General features: G+C 39.8%; 3 protein-coding genes across 4 annotated transcripts; 1 reads left to right on the top strand and 2 right to left on the bottom strand.

Annotated features, from left to right (window-relative positions):
- Positions 1 to 2,339: 2,339 nt before the first annotated feature.
- On the bottom strand, positions 2,340 to 6,472 carry LOC133983460 (protein FAM8A1-like). The gene is made up of 5 exons (XM_062422544.1): positions 6,016 to 6,472; positions 4,615 to 4,735; positions 4,333 to 4,456; positions 3,875 to 4,014; positions 2,340 to 3,781 (listed from the first exon to the last, which is right to left on the bottom strand). Exons 1-5 carry the CDS (start codon positions 6,470 to 6,472, stop codon positions 3,637 to 3,639), a joined length of 987 nt encoding a protein of 328 aa, XP_062278528.1. The 3' UTR covers positions 2,340 to 3,636.
- A 1,533-nt stretch (positions 6,473 to 8,005) lies between these two features.
- On the bottom strand, positions 8,006 to 8,803 carry fabp4b (fatty acid binding protein 4b). Of its 2 annotated transcripts, XM_062422545.1 has the most exons (4): positions 8,709 to 8,803; positions 8,370 to 8,545; positions 8,172 to 8,273; positions 8,006 to 8,059 (listed from the first exon to the last, which is right to left on the bottom strand). In XM_062422545.1, exons 1-4 carry the CDS (start codon positions 8,779 to 8,781, stop codon positions 8,006 to 8,008), a joined length of 405 nt encoding a protein of 134 aa, XP_062278529.1. In that variant the 5' UTR covers positions 8,782 to 8,803. The 2 variants fall into 2 exon arrangements, with proteins under 2 accessions (XP_062278529.1, XP_062278530.1); XM_062422546.1 differs by lacking the exon at positions 8,172 to 8,273.
- A 13,459-nt stretch (positions 8,804 to 22,262) lies between these two features.
- Positions 22,263 to 24,160, top strand: LOC133983727 (hairy/enhancer-of-split related with YRPW motif protein 1-like). Its single transcript, XM_062422901.1, has 5 exons — positions 22,263 to 22,348; positions 22,478 to 22,550; positions 22,673 to 22,756; positions 22,889 to 22,970; positions 23,086 to 24,160. The coding sequence occupies exons 1-5, from the start codon at positions 22,263 to 22,265 to the stop codon at positions 23,688 to 23,690; spliced, it is 930 nt and encodes a 309-aa protein (XP_062278885.1). The 3' UTR covers positions 23,691 to 24,160.
- Positions 24,161 to 24,915: the final 755 nt, after the last annotated feature.

The raw sequence follows: 24,915 nt of genomic DNA, 5'->3' as shown, positions 1-24,915 counted from the left end.
CACCTTTTTCCTACGACTTCAAAACAGCTGGAGCCAGCCAGCTGCCATTTTAGAAGACCTAATGAATGAATAATGACATCAACAATAGATATATTCACAGAGAATATCGTTGAGTCCAGACTGTTTACCTCATCCCCCTGCCCTGTACGTGGCTCTGTTCAGACACAGACACATGGCTGTCAGAGAAAGCTGTGAGCCCTCCATGCTGCCTGTAGATGACTCCCATGGTAAAAGAGCCAGAAAGGGTGGCAGGAACTCAGGCTGGATACTTCACCAACTCGAAACCGTATGGCATGCCATGTGGCAGCAAGGAGCTAGATTTTTTCAAGCATGGCATCAAACAACAGAACAAAATGGGGGAAAATGTTCCTATATGAAATAAAAAGTACATTAATTAATTGTTTCACAGACTAACAGCGCAACTAGTCAAATTCCTTCAATCCTTTATGTCTGAGTTTACATTCTCAGACAGCAGTAATATATAATTGAGCAAAGTAATCTGTTTGATTGATAATTTGTTATTTTTATCAGGGGCTACAGCATGAATTTATTCCACCTCCGCTACCATTAGGTCCACATCATGATTTCTATTTATAAACACAAGGTTTACTCTCACTGCAATTTAGACAAATTATTAGTGTTAAGGAAAACTGATTACAATTTGTAAATTCAATGCTAGATTTATCGCAACATGACGTAGTTTTACACAAAAATCTGTCATAAATTAAAAGGGGGTCACCGTCAGCTTTTCTAAAATCTTCCTCCTGCACATCGACCCAGAGTGTGTTGATACAAAAATAGATTACAAACAGGCCCTAACTCCAAATTGAGCTACACTCATCAGTATATAGTACATTAATGGTGGTGGTGGTGGTAGCGTCTGCACTTTTATGGTCCTCAGTAAAGCCCTTCACGACTATGACTTATATTATTCCATTTTCTACAGTAATGGCATGGTGCATGGCAGCAGCATGTGGGGGGGTCGCTCTGTAATCTGGGAGTCCCATCTGTGGCTGTCAGCTGAAGCTGCCACTTAGTGAACCTAATACAATCACCATGTCGGCACCTGCCAACAATTGGCGCCTCCACAGCCCCCTCCATTATACTATGTGACATGCCAGAAAACTCACAGAACTAGGGAAATATGTTGAAACAAGGTTCTCATTCAGTTTAGTGCAGACTGAGTCGGGGGCAGATGGACTGATTGACTTTCTGTGACGATAAATGAGGATCACACAGATAGATCTCGTTGTGATATATTATGTGCAGGTTAAGGTGCAGTGAGCTCTCCAATGCATCATCGCAGCATGAAGTGATGCCTGTATGACCAATGAATAGACACTAGGTGGAGCTAAACTCTTATAGCTAAGAATAAGGTCACTCTGTACACCAGTATACAATTTTTACAAATTCAGCTGTTCACAGCAGATCAAAAGAAGAACTTTAAATTAAAGACTGCAAGCCTTTGTTATATGATATATTAAACTGGAGAAACACCTATCCATTAGCTTTTCATGAAGAATGGAGTATGTGTTAAAGGACAGCTTCACAATTTGTCAGGTACCCAAATAAACATTGAAATAGGTTAATAATATTCAGTCATTCCTCCTGTTCATACTGGTCATTAGAGGATCCCTTCTTAATGCATCTACAATGTAAGTAATGGGTGACATAATCCAGTCCTCCTTCTGTGCAACAATGTATTTAAAAGTTTATCTGAAACTGATATGAAGCCTCAAACATGAATATTAGTCAAATCAAGTAGGCCTAGATGTAGTAAATATTCACTATTTTTCTTTTATTTATTCCACTTCTTTTTCCTCACTTTACTTCCTGTCTTCTCATTTCCTTCTCACTGATTGGTTGGTTGGTTGGTTCACCCTCTGTCACCCCTGATTATCTTGATTGAATTGACCTATACACTAAAGCCTTATTTTAAGACTGAAGCACCCCTTTTTCACTCATTCTCTTTCACCTTGACATGGGGCGGCAGACCTGGTAAGAGGTTTTATCGTTTGTGTGTCTTTTCTTTTTCCATTTTCATTCACTGCTACAATTAATATTATTGAAATAAATCTCAAGTGTAGTCTCATGGTCTTGCTTTCCATGCATCATTTTCAACATTAACGTCTAGCACCACGTCTACTATACTTTCACCATAGTTCAACAAGAAAAGACAGTCTGAGGAAATGCAAAGATTGTAAATGTGTCAGATATCCACTTGATATGACTAAATTGGAGTGTTGAAGCCTCATATATGCTTCAGATGGAGTTTTAAATACATTTTTGCACAAAATGACACTGTGGGCACACTGGATTTTTGGCCCCCATCACTTACACTAAAAGCACATTTGAAGGGGATCTTTTAATAGCCAGAATTACAGGAGGAATGATTACAGTGAGGAAAAGCTTTCTTTTTGTTTTTTTAGAACAGAAATGAAAAATTGTGAAACTATCATTTTAAGATTTCATATTGGTAATAAAGTTTATTTTCATCACGTCAGTGGGAAAGTTCTAGCACAGATTCCAGTAGAGACTTTACCAACAGGTATTTTCCTTATTTGGTGATTTGTTAATGGTGATGGACAATGTTGTCCAAAGTCTCCAATATGTCTCTGATTGAGTTTGGGTGAAAAGTGAAGCAAAGCGTATGATTTACATCATTTTGTACTCATCGAAACATTAAGTAACTCCTGCGCCATGTATAGAAACATTTCCATTTATCTGTCTCCGGTATATGATTTCAGGGTGTGTGGAATGTTTCCTAATTTGACGCCTTGAAATACAAAGCATTGTTGGATATAAAAACACAGTATTGTTAAAATATAAACTGACAGAAGTAGCCTGAGGATAAGCCAAATTTAAGGATAAATTAATCAGTCTGTGACTATTCAATTTCAATTAGTTTTGAAATATTAAAAGAATTGTCAAATAGCAGACAATCAGCTAAAATACATACATTAATCATGCAGGGAAATAGTGGTGGTTTCATTTAATATTATTAAATGCAAAAAAGTTAATTACAGAAAATATGTAATACATTAAACTTTTCACAGGTTTACATTTCCCTTCAAAACACTGAATGTGCCTTTAGAAAACAGTATTTCAGCAGAAACAGCTGAAAAAGCTGTTTATGATGCATCACTCTTACAGTGACAGAGATCAAGAACTCAAAATAAAAATAAATCTGAGTGTACAACTCTTAAGACAAAATCTTAATACAAAGAGATACACACTGAAGGTATTATCTCATAAATGCATGATTAGTTACTTAAATAATGAGTGATTAAAGACATTCACTCCTAATCTGGAAGAGTATTTCAAAAGAGGCATATCTTGTGTTAATGAAAAGGTAGCAAATACCATCCTTTTTCCTGTCTTTAAAAGAGACATAAGTTTGGCACAGGAACAAATCTGAAAGCAGCATGTATGACATACATGCAGAAATACAGTATGTGTCAGAGACAAACCAAAACAGAATTGTAGTGGTCTGAAATAAGTTCATACTGGTGCAATCTCTCAGCCACCATCGTAAAGTTCCTGCTTGTTCTGACATTAAAGGAGTTCTGCAGGCATTTTTCAAAAACATCACGCAGTGCCTGTTCCAAGTTACTGGACTTTCCTCTAGAGAGTGCGTCATCTGGCCCGGGAGCGCTTGACAACAATTGTACCAGCTACCATATCATACACAGTCCTGTTGTGCTGGAAGAACAGAAGTGTAATGAAGGCTGGGAAAAAGAAGGCAATAGAAAAGTTCTTGTTCAAGGCTCGGACAGTCGATCTGTAGAGGAAGATAGAGAAAGTGATGAGAATACAGATATGTGGGACAAAGCTGGTCTGTGTTATTTATGCATGAAACTTAACTACTACTCACGCAGACAGGGAGACATTAGTTGCTGGCACTACAAGCACCCTGTTAGGTTGAACTAGAATTGATGAGTCACATGTAACAACTCTGAGTCCTACTAGAAACTTCCCTGGAGTGGCTCCTCCTGCTCCCCAAATACAAACAATCTGAAGGGAAAAATGTTTTAGGTGTATTAACATACAGCTGACAGACAAAAACAATGCACTGTTAATGCTGAGGCCACCGTTTCCTACCATCTTACTTGAATTACATAAAGATAAAGCTGAGCAATAATTCAACATTACCATTTATCAAATTTGAGCAAAAACCTTCATTTTATATGTATATAGATTTGCCACATCATGACATACATATCATATCAATGTCACAAAAATCGGTATTAATTTGCCATTGATGATTTTGACTTTATCATCACGTTCAACATAAAATATTCTGGGATGAGCAGCATGCATATGACCTCTCACCTCATAAAAACACACTAATATCCGGTACACAAGGGCAACAAGCATCATTTTTTGTAGCTCCTCCATCGATGTGTCCTCATCTATTTCCTCCACTATGAAATGCATGGCGAACTTTGAAACATCCCTGAAAAGCAAGGGAGAATATATTTATGATGCAAACCCAAAGAATCAAACTATAATTACCCAGTTAGACTTGCTTTTGTTCATTTAAATGCCTGAAAAACCCAGAGACATCTAATCATCTTTTCACTACCAGTAGATACAGACATGAAATAGACTTACTTGATACCACTCAGGTGCATAATACTGATGATTATGGTTGCTTTGATGAAAAATAAAATGAAGAAATCCACCATTTCAGCCAGGAGTCTTTGTAGAGGTGAAGGAATACTATACTCCCAACCTGAAAAGCAAAAACAGCAAAGTCAATGTCAAACAGGCACCAGAAGTTTGTAGATACCCTTTAGTCCACTAAGATAGCAAACTGAATATATTTGGATTGTGGACTGTTGGACAGGACAAAGATGACATGTTAGGTTGCATCTTGTGAAGATAAAGAAAATAATTGTTAGTTACATTGCTAAAACATTACACTCATGTGATTGATAAACATTTCATTCCAAATCCACGGGTGTAACTATAAGCTGATATAACCGGCTCCACTTTTCTGGGAAGGCTTTCTACAAAATTGTAGCTGCACAGATTTGCCATTTCCCACTCAGCCACAAAAGCATTAGCTAGATGATGTTGGATGGGGTTGAGCTCAAGGCTGCGTACAGGTTCTTTCACACTAAACCCAGGATATGATTTCTTAAATTATCTCACTTTGTGTACAAGAGCGTTATAATGTTGAAACAAGAAAGGGTCTGCCTCAAACCTGGAAGTAGGGCTGGGAGGACCTTAAGCAAGATGCAGTGTGATGCAAATACCAGCACTGAAATCCACAAGGATGTAGATCCCCATCAGATGGTTTGTCCTTAAGGCAGCTAACTAATTTCTGATTACTGATAAGCCTTACTTGAACAACTAACTTTGAATGTTAATATATCAAGTTAATATTATGCTTATGTTTGTAAAAGTAAAATATGCTGTAGTTTGCACTTTCATTTATATGAGAGATTACTTGAAAAGGTTTTATTTAATCTGTACATTTTGAATAAAAAGATTTAGGTCCTATATTTCTCACTGTTCCATGGCTCAGTGTTCCATGTCCCTAATAGAAATTGTAAAATTAAAACATTTTTGATTGATCCTTATGTTTCTTCAGCATATTGTAAGTGTATTTAGTCAAACAAGTGCAAATAGACTATTTTAATAGAAAACCTATCTTGCCCTTTTATATATCATAGCATTTGTATTTGAGGGAAAAGCCAAAACAAATACCAATATAATCATATCGTCAGTATTGAGAAAATGTTGATATATCTTTGTCTTATTGTGTCACCCCTAGCTGCAATCAGTCTAAAATATAATTTGTGCTTTTGCACTCATATTTCTCTTAACTATAACTGGGAATCTAATCCAAACCATGACAAGAAAAAGTACAACTATGTGTACAGGAGGTGGGAGTCTATATTTTGGACAAAGTATACCTGCTATTCAGCCAATTTAGAAGTTGTGACAGTTGTCATTGATAATGTTACATATTGAAAAGCTGCAGACTGAGCAGCCTCAAGCTTTTACCTGGTCTCTGTGCATTTCCATTCTCCTGAGGCTGCTGCTGCGCCTGAGCTGCCACTGCAGCCCCGCCGGCAGTCTCACCTGCCCGGCTGCCTGGAGAGGCGACAGCGGGTGAATTATAAGGCGACAACGGAAGGCCAAACCAGCTCTGGAGGTTGAAATCAAGAGGTGCCGTCGACGTCCCGCTGTTTGACTGTAGATAACACGGGTAGGACATGGCTGAAGCTGCCAACCAGCTCTGCCAGGTCGCATATCCAGTGTAATACTGCCACATCCACGCCTGCAGCTTTTCGCAATATTCCGCCGTACCGCCACTTTCACTTGCGTTTTTCTCACCGCCGACATTGTTCTTGTTGTCTATCCTCTGGGGAAAGCCGTTTACGAGTGGTTTAACTTTATCTGCTAAAGGCTTATTCTTTTCTTCGTCGACTTCCATGTTTGTGTTTTCGTTGGCAGCCATGTTTGACGATGATGACGCGTCACGTACAACGACGTGTAGGATCATTTCATCGTGTGTTCACAACAAAGATGACTAACTGTAAAGCGTCTACGGAAGATATTGATTAAAGCGGCATATACTTAAAAGTGACTGGATGGTTATTTTCTAAACTCTTGTAACAAAACTTGTATCCAATTCAAGACTAAATCTGATAGCTCCCCTCCATCCGGATACACAGTGGTACTGGCCAATCACTACCCGCAGTTACAGTAATCAGCCACCAGGGGGTAGCATTGCTGCGAAATACAAACCGCAGTGAGATGACATTAAGGGGGTTTCAAATTCATGTAATAATTCAAATGAACAATAATTTAAATACAAGTATGTTGGACCGATGCCATTTGAAGGTTAACAAAAGCAGTTAAATCAAAGCAATTTCCAAGAATTAACCAGCACATGATATCACACTGAAAAGGGGTAAAACCATTTCAAAAGGAGGACCGCTTCTTGAAGCCTGCACCCACATACTATCCTAAATAAGCTTAATCCTCAATAGGGCATTCAAAACCCAAAAATGAATTTGGAAGAATTCAAGGGTTCTCTCCCAAGAAAGAAGAGTTGAGTATTTCCTCAAGTGACATTTATACAAAATGAAAATCAAGATGCATGTGTTCCTAAGACATACACAAAATCCCCCAAAAAGTAAGTAATCAGCTTTTCATTAGTCCTTATTGTGGGGCTTGATCACCAACCCAGGGCCACAGTCATTCACTAAAGCCAGGAAATCTTTGGAGAATTTGGGCCTCAACCTACTGCCCCAAAAGAAGCCTAATTAAAACAAATGTGCACTTGCTTGAACTCGTCTGTGCATCCAAGACAAGAGGCCTGGCACAAATGAGGTCACTGCTTTAACCCCAAGCAGGGATTTGGCCATACCACCTCCCATTCACCCCCTCATCCTTGTCATAAGGACATGTTGCTTTTCCTTTGTTGGAACAAAAGGCCTTTGTAACCCCCCTCCACCCTCCTTTCCCTTGTAGACTGGAGGCAGGCTTTGAACCAGTCAGGAGTTTACTGTAAGATGTTCAAATATTAGTATAAACTTTGCCATAATTCTTTAAGTATTCAATTTGGAACAAGCCACAGTATCTAGATGTTTACATTAACTCCAACATGCCTAGTACAAGTATTGCATTTAAAAAAATAAAACTGAAACACGAGTGTAACAGTTAAATTTGAACATCAGGGTCAGGTTTCCCGTGACAAAGTTCTTGTCCAAATTTGTTTATGGTCTCATTTGGATTAAGTCATTAACACATTTGTATAATTAGGAAAATTATAAAGACAGTTAGAGAAAGTTGGGGTGATCATTTGAACCCACACATGTGCAGAGTTAAGGTGGTACTATCTGTATTGTCTTAGATTGATGAATTACTCTTAGACTTGAATCTCAGTTCAGACTTTATTGGCATGTTTGGCAATAGCCCAGTGCATTTGGTGCCTTACTGGAAAAGTTAAAGCTTTATTTTACACTTTGATGGCTACAGGCAGGATTCAAGCCTCCTTCTCGTAGGTCCTCACTGCAACAACATCATCCATGATACATTTCTGTAGAGACAATGGCCAAATGTTAAAACTTACAAGTGTCTCTCTCCCCCTCCACTTCAAAGACAATGATGCATACACCATGTATCAGTAGTTGCACAGTTTAATTACTTACAGCTGTTAGTTTTCCATCCTGAATCTCTCGCTCGAGTGACGTTGTCTTTCCATCCCACGTCTGCTTTTGCACAAGTTTGCCATTTTCAAAAGTGAAGATGCTCTTTTGGAAAAAAGAAAAAAAAAGATTGGGCTGTCAGGTGCATAAATGACTTTTTTTTTTTTTTAAAGGGCCTGTCTTTGAAACAAGATAACTCACCTTGGTCTTTCGGTCGTCTGCAGTCATCTCTTCGAACTCCTCGTTGAGTTTAAACTTGATCTCTGTGGTCTTGAAAGTACTCACAGACTTCATTGAAATGATCCCGGCATCATCCATGCTGAACAACAGGTTAGGCTTCACCATGTTGCCCATTTGCCGAGTGGCGAAACCCACACCTGCCATACAATGAGAATTAGATGATTTTCCAGACATGTTAAATAGTTTGACGCCACAAATCATGCAAATAAGACGTTTTGCTGATACTTCATAACATAATTCCTTCTGCATCAAAGTAAGAGCAGGTAACAAAAAACAAAAAAAAAAAAAAAAAACACTTACCAATTGCCTTCATGTACTCATCGAAGTTCTCGCTGGTGGTCAGCTTCCAGTTTCCAACAAACTGCTCAACCATGATGATGGAGATTTAATTTAGTCTGCAGCACAAACACAACCACACGATGCTCCTGAGTCACGGACAGACTGGAATAGAACCGAAACTTCACATTTGAAGCCTGGTCGAGCGGCTGCGTGATTCCGAGCCACCAATCATGAGCAATTAGCTGATTAGGGGGCGTGTCCCCAAATCCGATTTTGATACATTCGATAAGAGTGAAATGTTAGTTTAATCCGGTGTTATGCCGTATTTGGTGACCCCATCAGATTGTGTGACCTGCAGTGTTGAAAGAAGTAGGCTACTCATATCGTTTACTTGGTAAAAGTGGGGTGATATCTGCTAAATTCGGCCATTTTTTGGTTAATTAATAAAGGCGACACTAATTAAAGAATGACTGATGACATTTAATTGTCTTGCTAATATCTTACCAATATTGTCCTACCAATATTCCAATGTAAATATACTGTATTATGAGTAACATTCCTGAATCATACTGAAGTAAAAGTGTAAAGGTTTTACTCAGTGTAATGTAACATTATTTTTTTAATAGTTCTTTGATTTTAGTAGCTATTTTAAGTAGGATTTTAAATGCAGGATTTTTTTTTTCACAATTAGGCCTAAGTATTTTTACATTGAATACTCATACCTTTACTTAGGTCACAGAATCTGATCAGTCATCAGATACGGTGGAACACGTTCTTAACTGTCCTAAACTGACACAGGTTAGACCACAGACCCCCATTTGAAAAGATTTTGTCCAGAGTTCCCTATATAATAAGATTTATGCTTGTAGTTGTTTTATTACAAAACGTGTATGAAACCCATGACTAAAATAGTCATGCATTCATTGTGTTACTTATGGATGGAATTATTGTAGAAAAAAAATAATTCTGTTGCAATAATTTGATGGGATTTAGCATTGTGTCGCAGGGTGCCACTGCAGGAAGGAAAACTGCAGACAAAGGTCTTTTATTTTCCTTTTTCCTTTATCAAATGATTATCATAGGCTATAGAGCAGGGTTCAGCAATTAGTTCCAACCAGAGGCCAGTTTTTTTCCAGCCATTAAGTAGTGCAGTTGATACACTTTATTTTGCTTGTTTATTTGTAATTCTGTTTAGGGTTGTATGTGCGAACAGATGTAATTTCCCCATTAATAAGTGATGGCAGCTTATTTTAATAGTCATTTAGCTAAAAATGACTCATACTTTAAAATATGCTGTATGTTGCACTTTGAGACAAGAGACATACTTTGTTATCCATGCACCCTGTAGAAATAGCATGGTGCAACCATATTATTAATGCATCTTCTCCTGTTGGGACAGTATAGAAATAACATAATTATTTGGATTTAAAGGAGCCCTGTGTATATTTAATTACCTACAGTAGATTTGTGATGCAAAATATTAAAAACTTCAGCTTATGTCAGGGGGCCAAATATAGGGCTGGATTTGGCCTACAGGTCACTATTTCCCTACGACAGCTGCAGAGCATCTACAGCGGCCTCATAGACTACTATATAAATAAGAAGCAATTAATAAATATGAACAATAACAGCAAACATAGCACTATTGTGTTGGTCTACTCTTCAGGAATGTATATATAAGTTAAAGCCTATAAAAGTAATAAGAGTAAGACATATTTATTTTTTTATGTAGAATTTAACCATTAAGCGTCTTTGCTTCGATTTACAATTAAACACAAAAGACTTAATGTCACATTTAGATAGTTAGAATATATTTCCCCACATGTGCAACAGAATGCAGTTTTATTTAAAATGTCTAAAATTTCACACATTATAGGATGATTATTGTCAGAAAACAGCATTTGTACCTCCTTTGGTGAATTGAGATACTACTTATTAAGCAGTAGATGGCGCCTGCGAAAAGCATATAAACAGTTGCTTGAGGTTCAGTACAGAAATGTTTTAAATAGGTTTAGCCAACTTTACAAAAATATGTATGGAGTGTTAAAATGGATTTCCATTTTCACAAATATTTATTAGTTTATTTATATAGATACATTTTCTAACTTTATTGGGGCATTTAAAATGATTTTTTTTCACATTGTTGATATTCAACAAATATTGTTACAACAAAATTTGATGAGAGATTTTTCTTTTGATTCACAGTGCATGCCTATAAAACAGTTTGGCAACACAGAAGGAGAAAAGCACTTAGATATCAGTGGATTTGTCTCTAAAAGTCAGACTGTCATGTACTGCCTCCCAATGGCTTCAGCAATACACTACAGTAGCCCTTACATTTGTCCTTATAAACCAAAAGCAATCCCAAAATGCTAAACACACCCAAAAGCATGCATGTTAAAACAGCATTCAAGAGAAAACCAATAAAGCGAAAGATATATATATATATATATATATATATATATATATATATATATATATATCTTTCGCTTTATTGGTATATATATATACACGGTTTACCTTCTCTGTCTGCCGTGTGGAGCACTGTCCTAGTCTCATTAAGGCTTATATCATAAGATTCTGTGTTGTGTTCAGGAAGTCAACCAGCACAGTATCAACCACTATCTGTTTGGTTGATATGAGACTGATGAATGTCTCAAAGAGATCAAAGTGCAAAAGAATCTACAGACACACAGAGATGATTATAGATCGGTGCCCTGTTGCATCTCTCGTCAGTGGATTTAAAATTTGTTGTTGCATCCTTCTCCTCCTCGCGTATTTCATTTCACTTTGCATTTTCTAAACAGCTCTTTCATACAGTGGTGCTTTATAAAAAAATCCCTTGACAGAGATTTGTCACAGCCTGCAAGTTATGAAATGGTTGTTAAAGTATCAAAGCCTACACACAAAAACAGTGGTTAAATTGTAAATATCTGCAACAAGAACGGAGTCTCCAGCAATGACTTGAGTGGTTACTGCTCTTAAACGCACACTGCAGAGCAGGTAAATAATGTTTGTAGCATGTAGTACTGTTGTGAGAAGCACTGTGAGAGAAATAATCATTTTGATTGGAGATGATGACATTTAACATCTTGTAAGAAGCATTTTGTCTAATCCAAATATACTGCAGACAGAAATAGAAAAGCTCTTCTGGTGATATAATAATTAGGCAAATCATGGAGCTACTGACAATGAATATGAGTGCATTGAATTGTCCCCTGAGAGCACATTTTTATCCTGTTTACCCATTTAATTGTCAGTGTGGCTTCAGGTTCTGCCTGCCATCATAATTCATTCCCGGTGTTTCTAGATTTTGAAGAGAAATGCTCACTTATATTAATATTAATCAAGTGTCTAAGAGCAGGGGTATAACATATGTGAAAACCCTTCTGAGAGGGATTCAACCTTTAATCAGATCTGTATTTGATGTATTATGCAAAATTAGCTATCAGTGTGAAACCAGAGAAGCTGGAATCAATGTTAGCTAATGTATGCTGTATACAAAGACCTTAATGAGGCTATCACATGGCTGTAATATTTGATTTCATGGTCCAAACACATGAATCATTCATGAACTTCAATGGCAGTAATGATGTGATAGTCAAAGAGGCTGTGCTGTGATATATCATGGAATGTTATTTACCAATCCAATAAGGCGATTACTTGTTGTTCTCTCACCCGGGGTTCTTCTGTATACATACAGGTGCCATCCAGCGGGCGCAGAGCCCATCTAATGAACATGAACTCTCGGCTGGCAGCCACAGAGAAGTCCTTTCCTCCTGGTTTTCATCAACACTTCAACCCCCATTGATGGGAGAACAGTGGCCATGGACAAAAGCTGTATATACTGTACAAACACAGCTCTGAGCGGCAGCACACTGACTCATTCTTCGGTGTGTGTGAGAACGGAGGGGGACCCCTTTCAGCTCCTTTGTGTTGGTGTCTGTCAACAGTGTAGTTGGAGGCAGAGCCCATTGTGGCGGCCAGTGTTTCGTATTGACACAGGGCCTCGCTCAGCTTGTTCCCAGGGTCCAACCTGAGGACTCATGAATAATGGAGAGAGGATCCTCAGGGCCAAGGGGGAGTTTGCAAGTCTGACAGGGCTTGTTTTAAACTTAAACGACAGCTTTATATGCCAGCAGGTAAAACTGAGGTCACAGCTGATCGTGCTGAGGATGAACTTTGCTGCAACCCTCGTCAGGCAATGAACGGACACTGTGAGAATCTCACAAAATCATATCTATGTCCTGATCATAGAAGTCCTTTTCACTACCTCATCATGTCTGGGTAAATGTTATTGTAATCTCTCTTTATAAGCGTCTTATAATAGTCTTTTAAATAGCCGATAAGCCTCTACCTCAGGTAGGGGATAATTCTCCTCCATGCAGAGATCATTTAAAACCTTTTATCAGTGCATTTCATATATACTGTAGTCGAGACATGTCCTTAATCTATTTACCATTTTAATAATTTTTGGAAAATCTTTGACTGGCTTGACCTGGAACCCAAGTGTGTGCTTAAATTGATGCAGCTGTATCTTTGGAAACACTTTCTTTAATCAGTGTTAATGTTTTTTAATGCCATCTTTCTCATTTTATCACATTTTAACAATAAAACGTGCCCAGAGATGGCACTATAAGCAAGCCATGATACATATAGAGAACAAGCCCAAAGAAAGTCCACAGATTGTAAAAGCCTGTTGGTCTTTATTTAAAAAAAACAAATAAAAAATTGTTCAAGATCGATGTCTAAGAGCAACCAGCCAGAGTTGGGTGTGCGCCACACCTACCACACCAACAGGGGGCGTCACTTCAGCTGAGGTTCCCAGCAGGTCTTAATCATCTGCTGAAAGGCTCACACGACCTGAGCATCGTGCCCTCTCTTCTTTGCCTTTTTTTTTATGGCTGCTGAATGAGGGTGAACTAGAAGCCAGGGTGGGCGCTGACTGTTCTGCACAGCCAGCATGAAGAGTGTGTGTGTGTGTGTGTGTGTGTGTGTGTGTGTGTGTGTGTGTGTGTGTGTGTGTGTGTGTGTGTGTGTGTGTGTGTGTGTGTGTGTGTGTGTGTGTGTGTGTGTGTGTGTGTGGCAGAGGTCAGAGAGGTGCCTCTTGCTTGTGTGCTTTGAGCTTTTTCATGCTTACTGCTTTGATCTTCTCTCTCATCCCTTCATCCCACACGCTCCCTGCGCCTCAGGCTTCTGGTTTGCAGCACACCGATGGCGGGACTGGAGAGGGAGCAGGGAGGGGGGTGGGGGTTTGGGGTGACTGCCTCTCACAGAGACACTGCTTGTTCTGTCAATACAGGGAGAGGTATAGGGAGAGCTGCCCATGGGGCACAGCCACCGGGTGCGGAGTGCGGTGGGCGGAGGGTTCACCAGGAGCTAAAGTGATGCATACTGTACAGTTCTCTGCTTCTCTTTTATGCCCTCTCAGATCCCCCAACAGTGGGCTGGAATTCTTGTGTGAAAAACAACTGCCACAGTCCTCAGAGGGTGGCCCCCTGACCCCTTACAACATGGGAAACTGCACCCTTCAGCTGGTAGTTATATAAAGCCTGCCAGAGTCATGAAAATCCTTGATAAATCACTCAGCTTGAGGCCTCTCATGTCTCTCTACATCTCACATGGAACGATTATGTTCTGTGGGTCAATATAATTCATCCTTTTCTCTGATGCTTTATATAGACTGTGTTTAAAGTGTTTCCATGTAATGTGGCAAGGAATGATAGTCGTGGAACAGCATCACAGTTGTCATGTGAATATGTATGCCTGAAAGAATCCTTATATCCCTGGTCTGTGTGCCCCCAGACCCTGATAATCCTCATATAACCCCTCACACATGCATACACACACACACACACACACACACACACACACACACACACACACACACACACACACACACACACACACACACACACACACACACACACACACACACACACACACACACACACACAAACATACATACACACACACACACACACAGTACCCCCCATACCCCACCTGCTGAGCCAAGACTGGGAAACACAGATGCGAAGGCATAGAGCAGAACCCCTAATTGAAGATTAATTGGAAGGGGGAGCACCTACCTTTATTTAGACATGTGGTAAGTGTTAGGCTGCAACAAGCAACTCAACCATCTCAGCAGATGACTGCACTTAATATTTCATGACGAACTTTAAGGGTGGGGAGGGTTCCCTGATGTTGTTCTGTAGACTAATACCCAACACATTCATCCCTTTCAAGACAATGACAGAGATCATTAATATCTGTGACATCTCCCTGGTAAACTGGCAAGTGCTGTCTAACCTTTCCTGTCAACTCAAATCATCTTTAACTCTCAAGGACAAACAACTGTGGAGTAGGCTGTATAGCAGTAGATGCATGTAACAAGTGTAATGTGCCATTTTCATGTTTCAAACAAATTATAGAAAATCTGGTCAGTGGTGAAATTACACTGATGTTGTACAATAGTACATGCACAAAACCTCCACAAAATGAAAACTATCTGAGGACAACGTTATTCATATACTGTTATGATGTTGGATATCTATGTTTAAGGTATAGTATGTAACTTTTCCACATTAAAATGACAAAAAATGATATTATAATATTATAATAATATATGATAAATATGTAATTTTAATAAAGGTAACAGCCCACTTTATTAGGTCATTTGTCAATAGTGTCATATCCTCCTTATGCGTGTGCAAGCATTGTGGTTGCCACCAGACTGTTTATCCAGTTTTAAGTCACATTTTTACATTTTTTAGATCTTTAAAAGAACTGTATCTTTTAATTGGATGAAGGATTTTAGTCATTGACGTCTTGTTATCACAGAAACATAAGCAAACATAAGCAGCAGTTTGGCTCTCAGTGACTTGGATGTCCTGTGTCTGCCAAATAGCATGGGAGAAAAACAGATTTTAAACGTGAAATTGCTTTATTTAGTGTTTTGACCAGTTTTAATTACTGTGTCCATTTGTTTTGGTGAGGAGGAGACTCAGTTAAAACTTCTTGAAAAATTAGCACTGAAAGAATCCTAACCAGGAGACGCTGACTGCAATGATGAAGACAACAACTCCCATGGTCCCTCACGACACTTCACAACATCATCAAACTCCATCTTTTGTTATTGTTGAGTTAACCTCAGCGGCCGAAAATTACATATTGTGTGTTTAAACATGCTTCCAAAGTTCCCAAACTTGAGGTTAATGTATGTAGAAATTATTCCTGTAAATCAAGCTCTGAATGCTTCATTTGCAATGTTTTCACTACTTTGCCAAGGAGCAGACATTGGCTCATCGCACATGCCCATAAACAGCCATCAATTTTGTAACATTTATTGCTAAGGTTTTTCCATATGTTGTTTGTGTTGTTCGCTTTCATATTTTGGACCTGATTCCAGTTAGAATATTTACAGACACATTTGAGAAGTTGATATTTTGAGTAAAGAAGTAGTGGAATCTAACTAGTACTATAGTTTGTTGCATGGATTGTTGATGTATCTTACCAAGCCACTAGAAGTCAGCTGAGATCCAACTTCCTGAAGCTAACCAATCAGAACAGCAGGCTCATCAGGAGGAGGGGAACATAAAGAGACAGGCACTGAAACAGCCTGTTACAGACAGAGGATGAGCTGGAGGCTTTATAAGGGGGCAATATGATATAAATAAGGAGTTTTTTTAATCTGTAAATCATGCAAAGATACTCCTTTAGAGACCCAGATTAAAAATAATGACCTGGAAATGTGCATGATATGTCCTCTTTAAAGTGTTGTATGTCATTTACACAATCAACAGGACATCATAACTGGGTATGGAAATATGATAAATTGGGGAAAAAAGGGTGAAAAGGGAAACATTTTCACATCTTGTGAATAATAAAGGGAAAAATGATGTCCAGAGACAGATAGAAATAATGATGGAATTAACAGTAGGATGGGATTCTGACGCATGTTTGTGTGAGTGGGTGGAAAGAGAGAATGAGTAAAGGGGCTGTGCTAACAGGCTTTCTGCAGATCACTGGCAGTTTGACTGCAGTGGAGAGTAATGGGGCTGGCAGGGCGGAATCAATTACTGGCCACAACAGATTTTCCCACAGGTCGGAGCTTGGGAAAGCAGTACTTTACTGCTGCGCAGACAGCTGGCACAGAGCATCCACTGGGAAAGGAGCCGGCTCACAAAAAAGACAGATTTCTTTTTTTATAAACTTGTGACACACCATAAATTGGTGCTTTTCAATTTTTCTATTCTGTCTAAATATATTAGTGATCATTCCAGTCAGATTTAATTCTGAACATTATTGGTCAAATATAAAACTTCCCACCAGCTCTCGAAAAAACTCATAGGTGTCTGTCAGATGTAACGTGAAGGAGTTACTCATAACATGATAGTGGACCTGCAGAGACAGGTCTGTTCTAAAACATAGATTTTCCCTGGCAGTGACCCATCGTGTCTTTCACAACAATGAAGACACACAGAGCAGAGAGAAGAAATGATCATTTTCTACAGCTAGACTAGACTAATAGACCTGACTAATAATGCATATGGCCAGTGGCTATGTGGTTCACTTTGCGTGATGTAAACCAGAAAGATACATTTCAATTAGAGCTCCAACAGCACCCCCTAACCCAGCCCCACCCCTGCCACCCACGACACACACACACACACACACACACACACACACACACACACACACACACACACACACACACACACACACACTCCATTGATATGCAAACAATGTTTTTCCTGTGGCAACACAATGTGTGGCCTTAAAAGTAGCTCACTCCGTGGTCCTCCTTTCTCTGTGTGGACATCACGTGCTGTCTCCTGTTGCGCTTATTTGGGAACCAGTCTTGTGATCTGGTTTCCCTCTTTTGTGGACTTGCATAAGTTAACTGGTAATGGGAATTCTACTAGTAAACCTTATGAACAATGTAATTGTTAGAGGCCACTGAAGGAGTGTGCAACATTATGAAAAGGGGATGAAAATGATTTTATTTATTCAAGAGTAACTCAGGTAATCTACTTTTTTCAACGTTCAGTACAAACAGTTGTCCATATCAGAGCGTAAAATATTGTTTGAATCCTTTCCTACAAGCTGTTTATGCCCTGTAATTGGCAGCCGGTGCTGAGATCCTGGTGTCTATTGTGACCTGAGGACCTGTCCTCAGAAGAGAAAAAAGGTTGTTTTTTTAAACTCCTGCTAAACAAAGAAACAAGGAAGTCAACATATCCTCCCTGGCTTTACCTATCCAAAAGGCACAAGGAGAATGGATGCCAACAAAGGCAGGAAAGTAAAGAATAAGAAGGCGGGTGTAATATGCTCAAACAGTGGGAATGGGTCTCAGGCCTGGTCTGGTCCCTGACCAATTTAGCGCCTGGGTGCTGACTGGAACCAGAGGGGACAGGCAGGAAGCTGTGGTCTATAGGATAACATTGTTGTATGGAAGCTGTCTGGGAGACATTTCCCTAAGTGGGACATGCTATTTAGGACCAGCATGTGTGGCATTTTCTCTTATCTTACATAATATATCATAAAGAAAAACCATACCTACACCTTTACTCAGTCTCAATAAAATGTGATGATCTCACACACACAAATGTCCCCTAGATGCCCCCCACCCCTGAACAGCACACGCACAAATGCAAACTTCTCTGTAGCAGTTGTTGAATGACAGGTATAAGATGTCAGGATGGTGTGCACACAGGATGCAGGCACGACTGCGAGCGTCGCTGCTGCCGACAGCCCCAACGGTTGACATAGTAAATCAATCCTGATGGGAGGGTGGGTAGGATGGAGGCGGGGGGTTCCAATGGGACTGAGCCGGCCTCTGTCAGACACACTCAGCCACTCAGCCAGCCAGAGAGAGACTGTCGACGGGTGGGAGAACACTCGCCGGGAAGCGCTCACACGGAGATTGAGTTACCACGGAATTAGATCAGGGCTGTGGGAAACAGCACCTCCTAAACACACTCGCACACTCTCAGTCACACACACATAAACACATGCAGACACACCAGCACACACTCAGGCCGCACTCTTGCACACAAAGAGTCACCAAGGGAAACCTAAGGGAAGATTGAGGAAGGCAGCTGGGCACACGCCAGTTTCATACAAATGCTTGCTTATACCTCTTAGCTTCCTGGCACCAGTTTGAGAGTAGTTTCTTCGAATTGGTGCCGAGTTAGGCCCATCGACAAGCACAGTTTGGCATCCTGTTCAAATGATTAAATGTAAAGAAACTTGAAAATGCATAAGGAAACATGCCAGTCATATAAATGAGATCAAACCAAATACACTTAGATTGACCAAAAGACAAATGGAGTGACGGCTGAGAAAATGTTGTGATGCCACAGGAGAAATGTCAAGGTTTTTGGAAGAAAAATCGTAATTACGTTTAATGGGCGAAAGGAATGTCAGTGCTAATGTGAAGGACCTTGACGATCAAGTGTGAGGAGAGTGGTTTGTGTCTGCATAATGGAAACCACATGAGCCTGCCTGTCCTGTTGCACTGGTGGCACTGTAGAGCCCCATTACCATAATAGCATCAAAAACAATGAAGTGATCCCAAATATACTCAAGCTGCCACTCCACAGAGAGTCATGGAAGGGCCATGTACGGTCTAGTCTGGGGGAAAAGGGCAAGAAGAGGACGCTAGCTGGGAGTCTGTATCTGAATCTGTCTCATAGGCATCAGGCTTTCTGGAGTGAAGAGCAATACAGATGCCTACGTGAGAAATGCAGTATGCAGGCCTTGGGTGTTCTTCAGCACCAGATTATGCACATGTTAGTGTATATAAATCGACCAAGCGGGTGTATAGGAGCGTGGAAACGCATGATATGAGCGAAGGTAGGCAGGATTTTTAGTGAAAGTGTGTGCTGGAATGGAGATTAGGGGAGGTGGGGGTTTATGTATCTATGTGTCAAGGGTTGGCGTGAAAGTTCACTCACACTCACTGCATCAACAGAATGACTGAGGCTTGCACATTGTATCTGTCACCACTGAAACCCCTCTGACATTCTGGGAACAGCGTGTTGGCCTGCAGTTGCTCCCTGGAATCAAGCTCTTCATCCGCACTTGTCTAGCTCCCAACGCACCAAGTTAACAACTGACCTGATGGACAGAGCAGAGAAACAGCTGCTCCTCTACAAGGTACTGGAATGAAAGACAGCAGGGGGGTCATGATCCCACTGATGGTCTTTCCAGACATGATAGACTCAATGCAGGAATTATCCCAGCCGCAAGCACTATCATTTCCCAGTCCTTTCATCATAACAGAAAAGACATCCGACTGCTGCTTTATAATCATAATGTTTATAGTTTATTGACTTCGCTGCATTTATCTGGGGCATTTTGTGTATTTTAATATGATGGCAGCATTGGAAGGAGTATTTAAATACTTTACTTCAGTAAATGTCACAGTACCCCATAAAAGTAAAGTCACACATTCAAACTGTTACGAAAGTATTACAGTATTTAGAATATTATGTTATATTATCATATTTTTGGATCTTTTTGATGCATAAACATGAATAGAGTACCTTCATTTTGTTGTTGTTTTCTAAATGCTTTATATACCTTTTATAATAAACCGATCATATGTTTTTGTTTGTATATGGTGTTTTATTAAACAAAGTACAAACAAATAAGTATCCCTCTGAAATGTAGTGCAGTAGAAGTATAAACTAGCATACAATAAATGTACCTCAAAATTGTACTGAAGTTTTAGTATTTAAGTAAATACTCTTCAATACTTTCGACCACTGTATGATGGTTTCATTGGTGGCCTATTTTTGTTTCAATGGCTGTAAAGATCTGAACCATTAAATCTCATTTGCATTTGCCTTATACATGTTTGTGAGCATATACATGTATATGAATATATAGGCAGAAATATCTGTATCTCATGTGTCTTTTTTCTTGATATATACTACACAAACACACAACGGGGATCAGTTACATTGTGGAACATAAACATTGAACGCTCCCATGTTTTATATAGTTTGCCCTTTGACCCCAGCAGATTAGCGGGGTCAAAATTATCACACCTTAGGCTGAGACCACCCCTGCTCCCTGTCCAACATTGAATGAGTGAGGCACTTGAGTTTTGCTACTTACAGTATGCCTTAGTAGGTGTGTATGTTTTTTCATGTAGCTCATAAGTAAAACATTCATCTACGGTTGCATGTAGTTTGAGCTTCTAAAAACACTTCTGTTTCTCTTTCCCCAGTGTTCGCTGTTTTTGCCCTCAGTGGATGAATGATTCCCTGGGAAGCTCTCCCTGCGCCAGTCAGTTGACCTGTTTGCAGTGACTGGGGAGAAGGGTTGAGGTGGAGGAGGAGGGGGTTTCCTAGGAGAGCCTGGCAACGCTGACTGACTAATGTTGGGCCTCCCGGCTGATCAATGCTGTTGTGGAACCACACAGCTGACAGCAGACAATGAACAACACACTCTGCTAATAGGCCGTGTGTCCTCCACAACACCAAAGATGAAGAGGGCTCCTACTATAATGGGGCCTGTTGCTCATGGACTGGGGTCTCAGCAGGGAAACTGGGGACCTGAGGCCAGGAGTTGAGCTGTCAACCACCAAAAGGATCAACTTCCATCTTTCCTACTTTTTTACTTTCAGAATACATTTCAAAAATGTTTTATTTACCTACAACGCCACCCATGGTCTGGCTCCAGATTATATTAAAGAAATGTTAACCCCTTTCAGCCCAGCCAGGCGTCTAAGATCAGCTGATCAAAAACTTTTAGTTGTTCCAATGACCAAACTGAAAACCAAGGGTTTTCGTGTTATGGCTTTGGAACTTCCCCTTGGTGTGAGATCAGCAGACTCCACTGCAGCTTTTAACGCCTCCTTAAAACTCACTTTTACAAGAAAATCTACACTTAATAAAAAGATTATTACCTCACCACTATCATAATTCCTCTTTATATTACTATTTTAGTGTGTCACTTAAATATATTGTCATTACAAATATGGATTTTTCTTGTTTTTAGTATCATCATTTTGATATGCAATTCCTTATAATTTACACTTTTATTTGTTTTGCATTCAAGATTTTGCTCAGGTCATTTCTTATATTGCATGCTATTTGTTCATATATGCAGATATTTCTTTTACTTAAAATTCACCTGCTTTGTATGAACTTGATTCTTTTACAGCATTTGACTTGTTTATATATATCATATAAATAATTTTTTACTTGAAAAGTGATATGTAATATTATTATTATTATTATTATTATTGAAGGGAAATGGACATCATGACTGTCAGTTGTTTTTCAAATAACGCATTTAATATTAATTTAAAGTTTCAGTATCTTCATTAGAGCTTTCCCGTTATATATTTTTTTGTTTTTTTTAAGGCTCACGTCACTCAAACACTAACTCCATTTTAACAGGCTTAAGGTTTGTCGAGCACCGCCCACATCATTCCGGGGACCCCGCCCACCTCCCCCCGGTGTGAAAATGATCACAGGAGAAGCAGATCCAGACACACTGCTGTCACTGCAACGCTAGAGCTTTTCAGTACAAGGACTATACGGATCATTGAAGTGAAAAATGAAGCGGAGCCACAATTACAGTTCATCTGAGAGCGACCTGGACGACAATATTGAAGTGGAGAAAGACAGCGGCGATGAAAATGGGTAGGCTATGTTAAATATTTCACGGTATAATTTCGGTGTTATATTGTTCATTACAGCTCACTAAAGTGCAACAGTCCAGCTTGAATTCAATTGTATTGTAATATAAATTATTTAAATGTTGTCTTTTAGTCAGCTGGATTCTCACGGCTCGATGTCTCCCTCTACAACCACTCAAGTTCAAGCCAGGAAAAGACGCAGAGGGGTAAGTCAGTTCATTATCACTTAGTCTAAGCCAATAAGTTTCGTATCGCTGTTTCGTGAATACAATTTTTCCACCACCTGAAACCTAATTACTTTTTAAATTTTCTTTTACCCTATTCACAGATTATTGAAAAAAGGCGGCGTGACCGGATCAATAACAGTCTGTCGGAGTTGAGGAGATTGGTGCCAAGTGCTTTTGAGAAACAGGTAAAATAGTCATACTTCCATTCTTGCCTCATTTTGCCAGTACAATTTTAGATGATCGTTTGATTTAAAAAATCACGGAAATAATGATAGAATTGAAAGTAACACTGTTCTTTTCTTCGTGTTTCTTTACAGGGATCAGCAAAATTGGAAAAAGCAGAAATATTGCAAATGACTGTGGATCATTTGAAGCTGCTTCATGCGTCTGGTGGAAAAGGTATGATAAATTACATCATATTCTTGGGATTTGAATTAAAGTCATGTCCTTTTTCACTAATTCATAATAACATGATATGCTTAAAATCACATGTTTAACTCTGACTCCCTAACAGGTTTCTTTGAGGCTCATGCTCTTGCAAAGGATTACCGCAGCCTGGGCTTTAGGGAGTGCCTGGCAGAGACAGCTCGCTTCCTTAGCATCATAGAGGGTCGGGACAACACAGACCCCCTCCGCCTACGCTTGGTGTCCCACCTTAGCAACTATGCCTCTCAAAGGGAGGTGCACACTGGACTGGAACACTTAGCCTGGGGCTCTGCCTACGGGAGTGCCCCTGCCCATCTCCCCCATCCCTTCCTCCTACAACACCCCCAGGGCAGGACACCTGCATCCAGAAGCAACAGTAGCCCACCCTCCTCCTCCTCTTCCTCTACATCCTCCTCCTCCTCCACTGAGGCACCTGGAACATCCAGACTCAGTGTCTTGCCCCCCACGGAGTCCCTCAGAGTGCCTCCCAGCAGCTCGCTGCCTCTCAGCCTTCCTCTGCCAACATCCAAGCTTTCGCCACCACTCCTCTCATCCCTCTCCTCACTTTCAGCCTTCCCCCTCTCCTTCAGCGCTTTCCCTCTAGTCTCCCCAACGGCCATCAGCACAGTGAGCCCCTCCTCCACTCTGTCAAAGCCTTACAGGCCTTGGGGCACAGAAATCGGGGCCTTCTGAAGCCAACGACTGGACTGAAGGCAACAGCTGAGCTGTGCCCACTACTACAGACTTCATCTGTTTTTATAGCAATAAAACACAGGTGAACAACTGAACTGATTTTATTTTATTAAGAAACAATGAGTGGGAGAGGTGGCTAAAGGATGTAATCTCCTCTGACCATGTTCTTATCAAGAAAGGATGATTTTATGTTATTCATTGAAATTGATAACAAATTTAGCTAACATGCACTGTCTCCAGGTTGAGTACTGATATGATGATAGTATGGGCCATACATAGATATACTGTAAGCACAAATTAGAGGTAATATTTTGTAGACCACATACTGAAACTTTGTCCAGCACAGATGTCTGTATTTAACATTATGTAGTGTTACTTAATTTGGCCTGTTTCAGAACTACATGGAAACAAATATGCATATTATATGCACTGCATTTGGAAAACTAACTACTTGACAATTTGACACTTGCATTTTGTACCTATTTGTAATATTTTTGTACCAATAAATTGTTCTTAAAATATAAAATATAGATTTAAACAAATGTATTTGTTTCTGTTGCATTTGCTACTTTTAATGTTACTGTTTTGTTTGTAGTTCATAATGTATAATTGGTGTCTATTTTTTTTCTACATTCATAGTACAAACTCTTATATAACTGCAAACTATATGCCTTCCAAGTGATTTAGACCATATCTTTCCAAATGAACCATAATCTGCAGGTGCATTTTTGCTGCAATCCCATAGAAGTTAATAATGAGCTAATGAGGGCCCAGTTATTGAGTGTGTGCCAGGTAAGTAACCAAATCCCAGAGCATTGTTGCCCTTATGAATACCCAGGAAATCATTAAGAGCCCAGAGGAAATCCTTTACAATGTTGCCCTGACCTCACCAGCTTGGGTTGGTCTGAAACGGAGACAATAGTGTGAACAGGATGGGGACATTGGAGGAAAGCGGTAAAAAGTAACAGCGACACACAGACAGCTGGACCAATAAATCACTGCTCCGACGTGTTGTTTCTAGTACAGTCTTGGTGACACATGGACTTCATTGTTTAATGATTCCATGCACCACCTCAGACTTCCCAGAGTGGTAGCCACTGTCTGCTTAATCTATTAATAAATTGTCTTTCTTTGAGAACTATCAGTCAATTTAAAGGACATCATAAGAAAGTGATGCTAATAAATTACACAAACCCTTCTCCCTCAAAACAGGGCTGTTATTTCA

The sequence above is a fragment of the Scomber scombrus genome, chromosome 7 (assembly GCF_963691925.1).
Source record: "Scomber scombrus chromosome 7, fScoSco1.1, whole genome shotgun sequence".
In the NCBI taxonomy this organism is placed as follows: Eukaryota; Metazoa; Chordata; class Actinopteri; order Scombriformes; family Scombridae; genus Scomber; species Scomber scombrus.
Note: the sequence above shows the minus strand (reverse complement) of the source record. Positions and strands in the feature narration are given on the sequence as shown.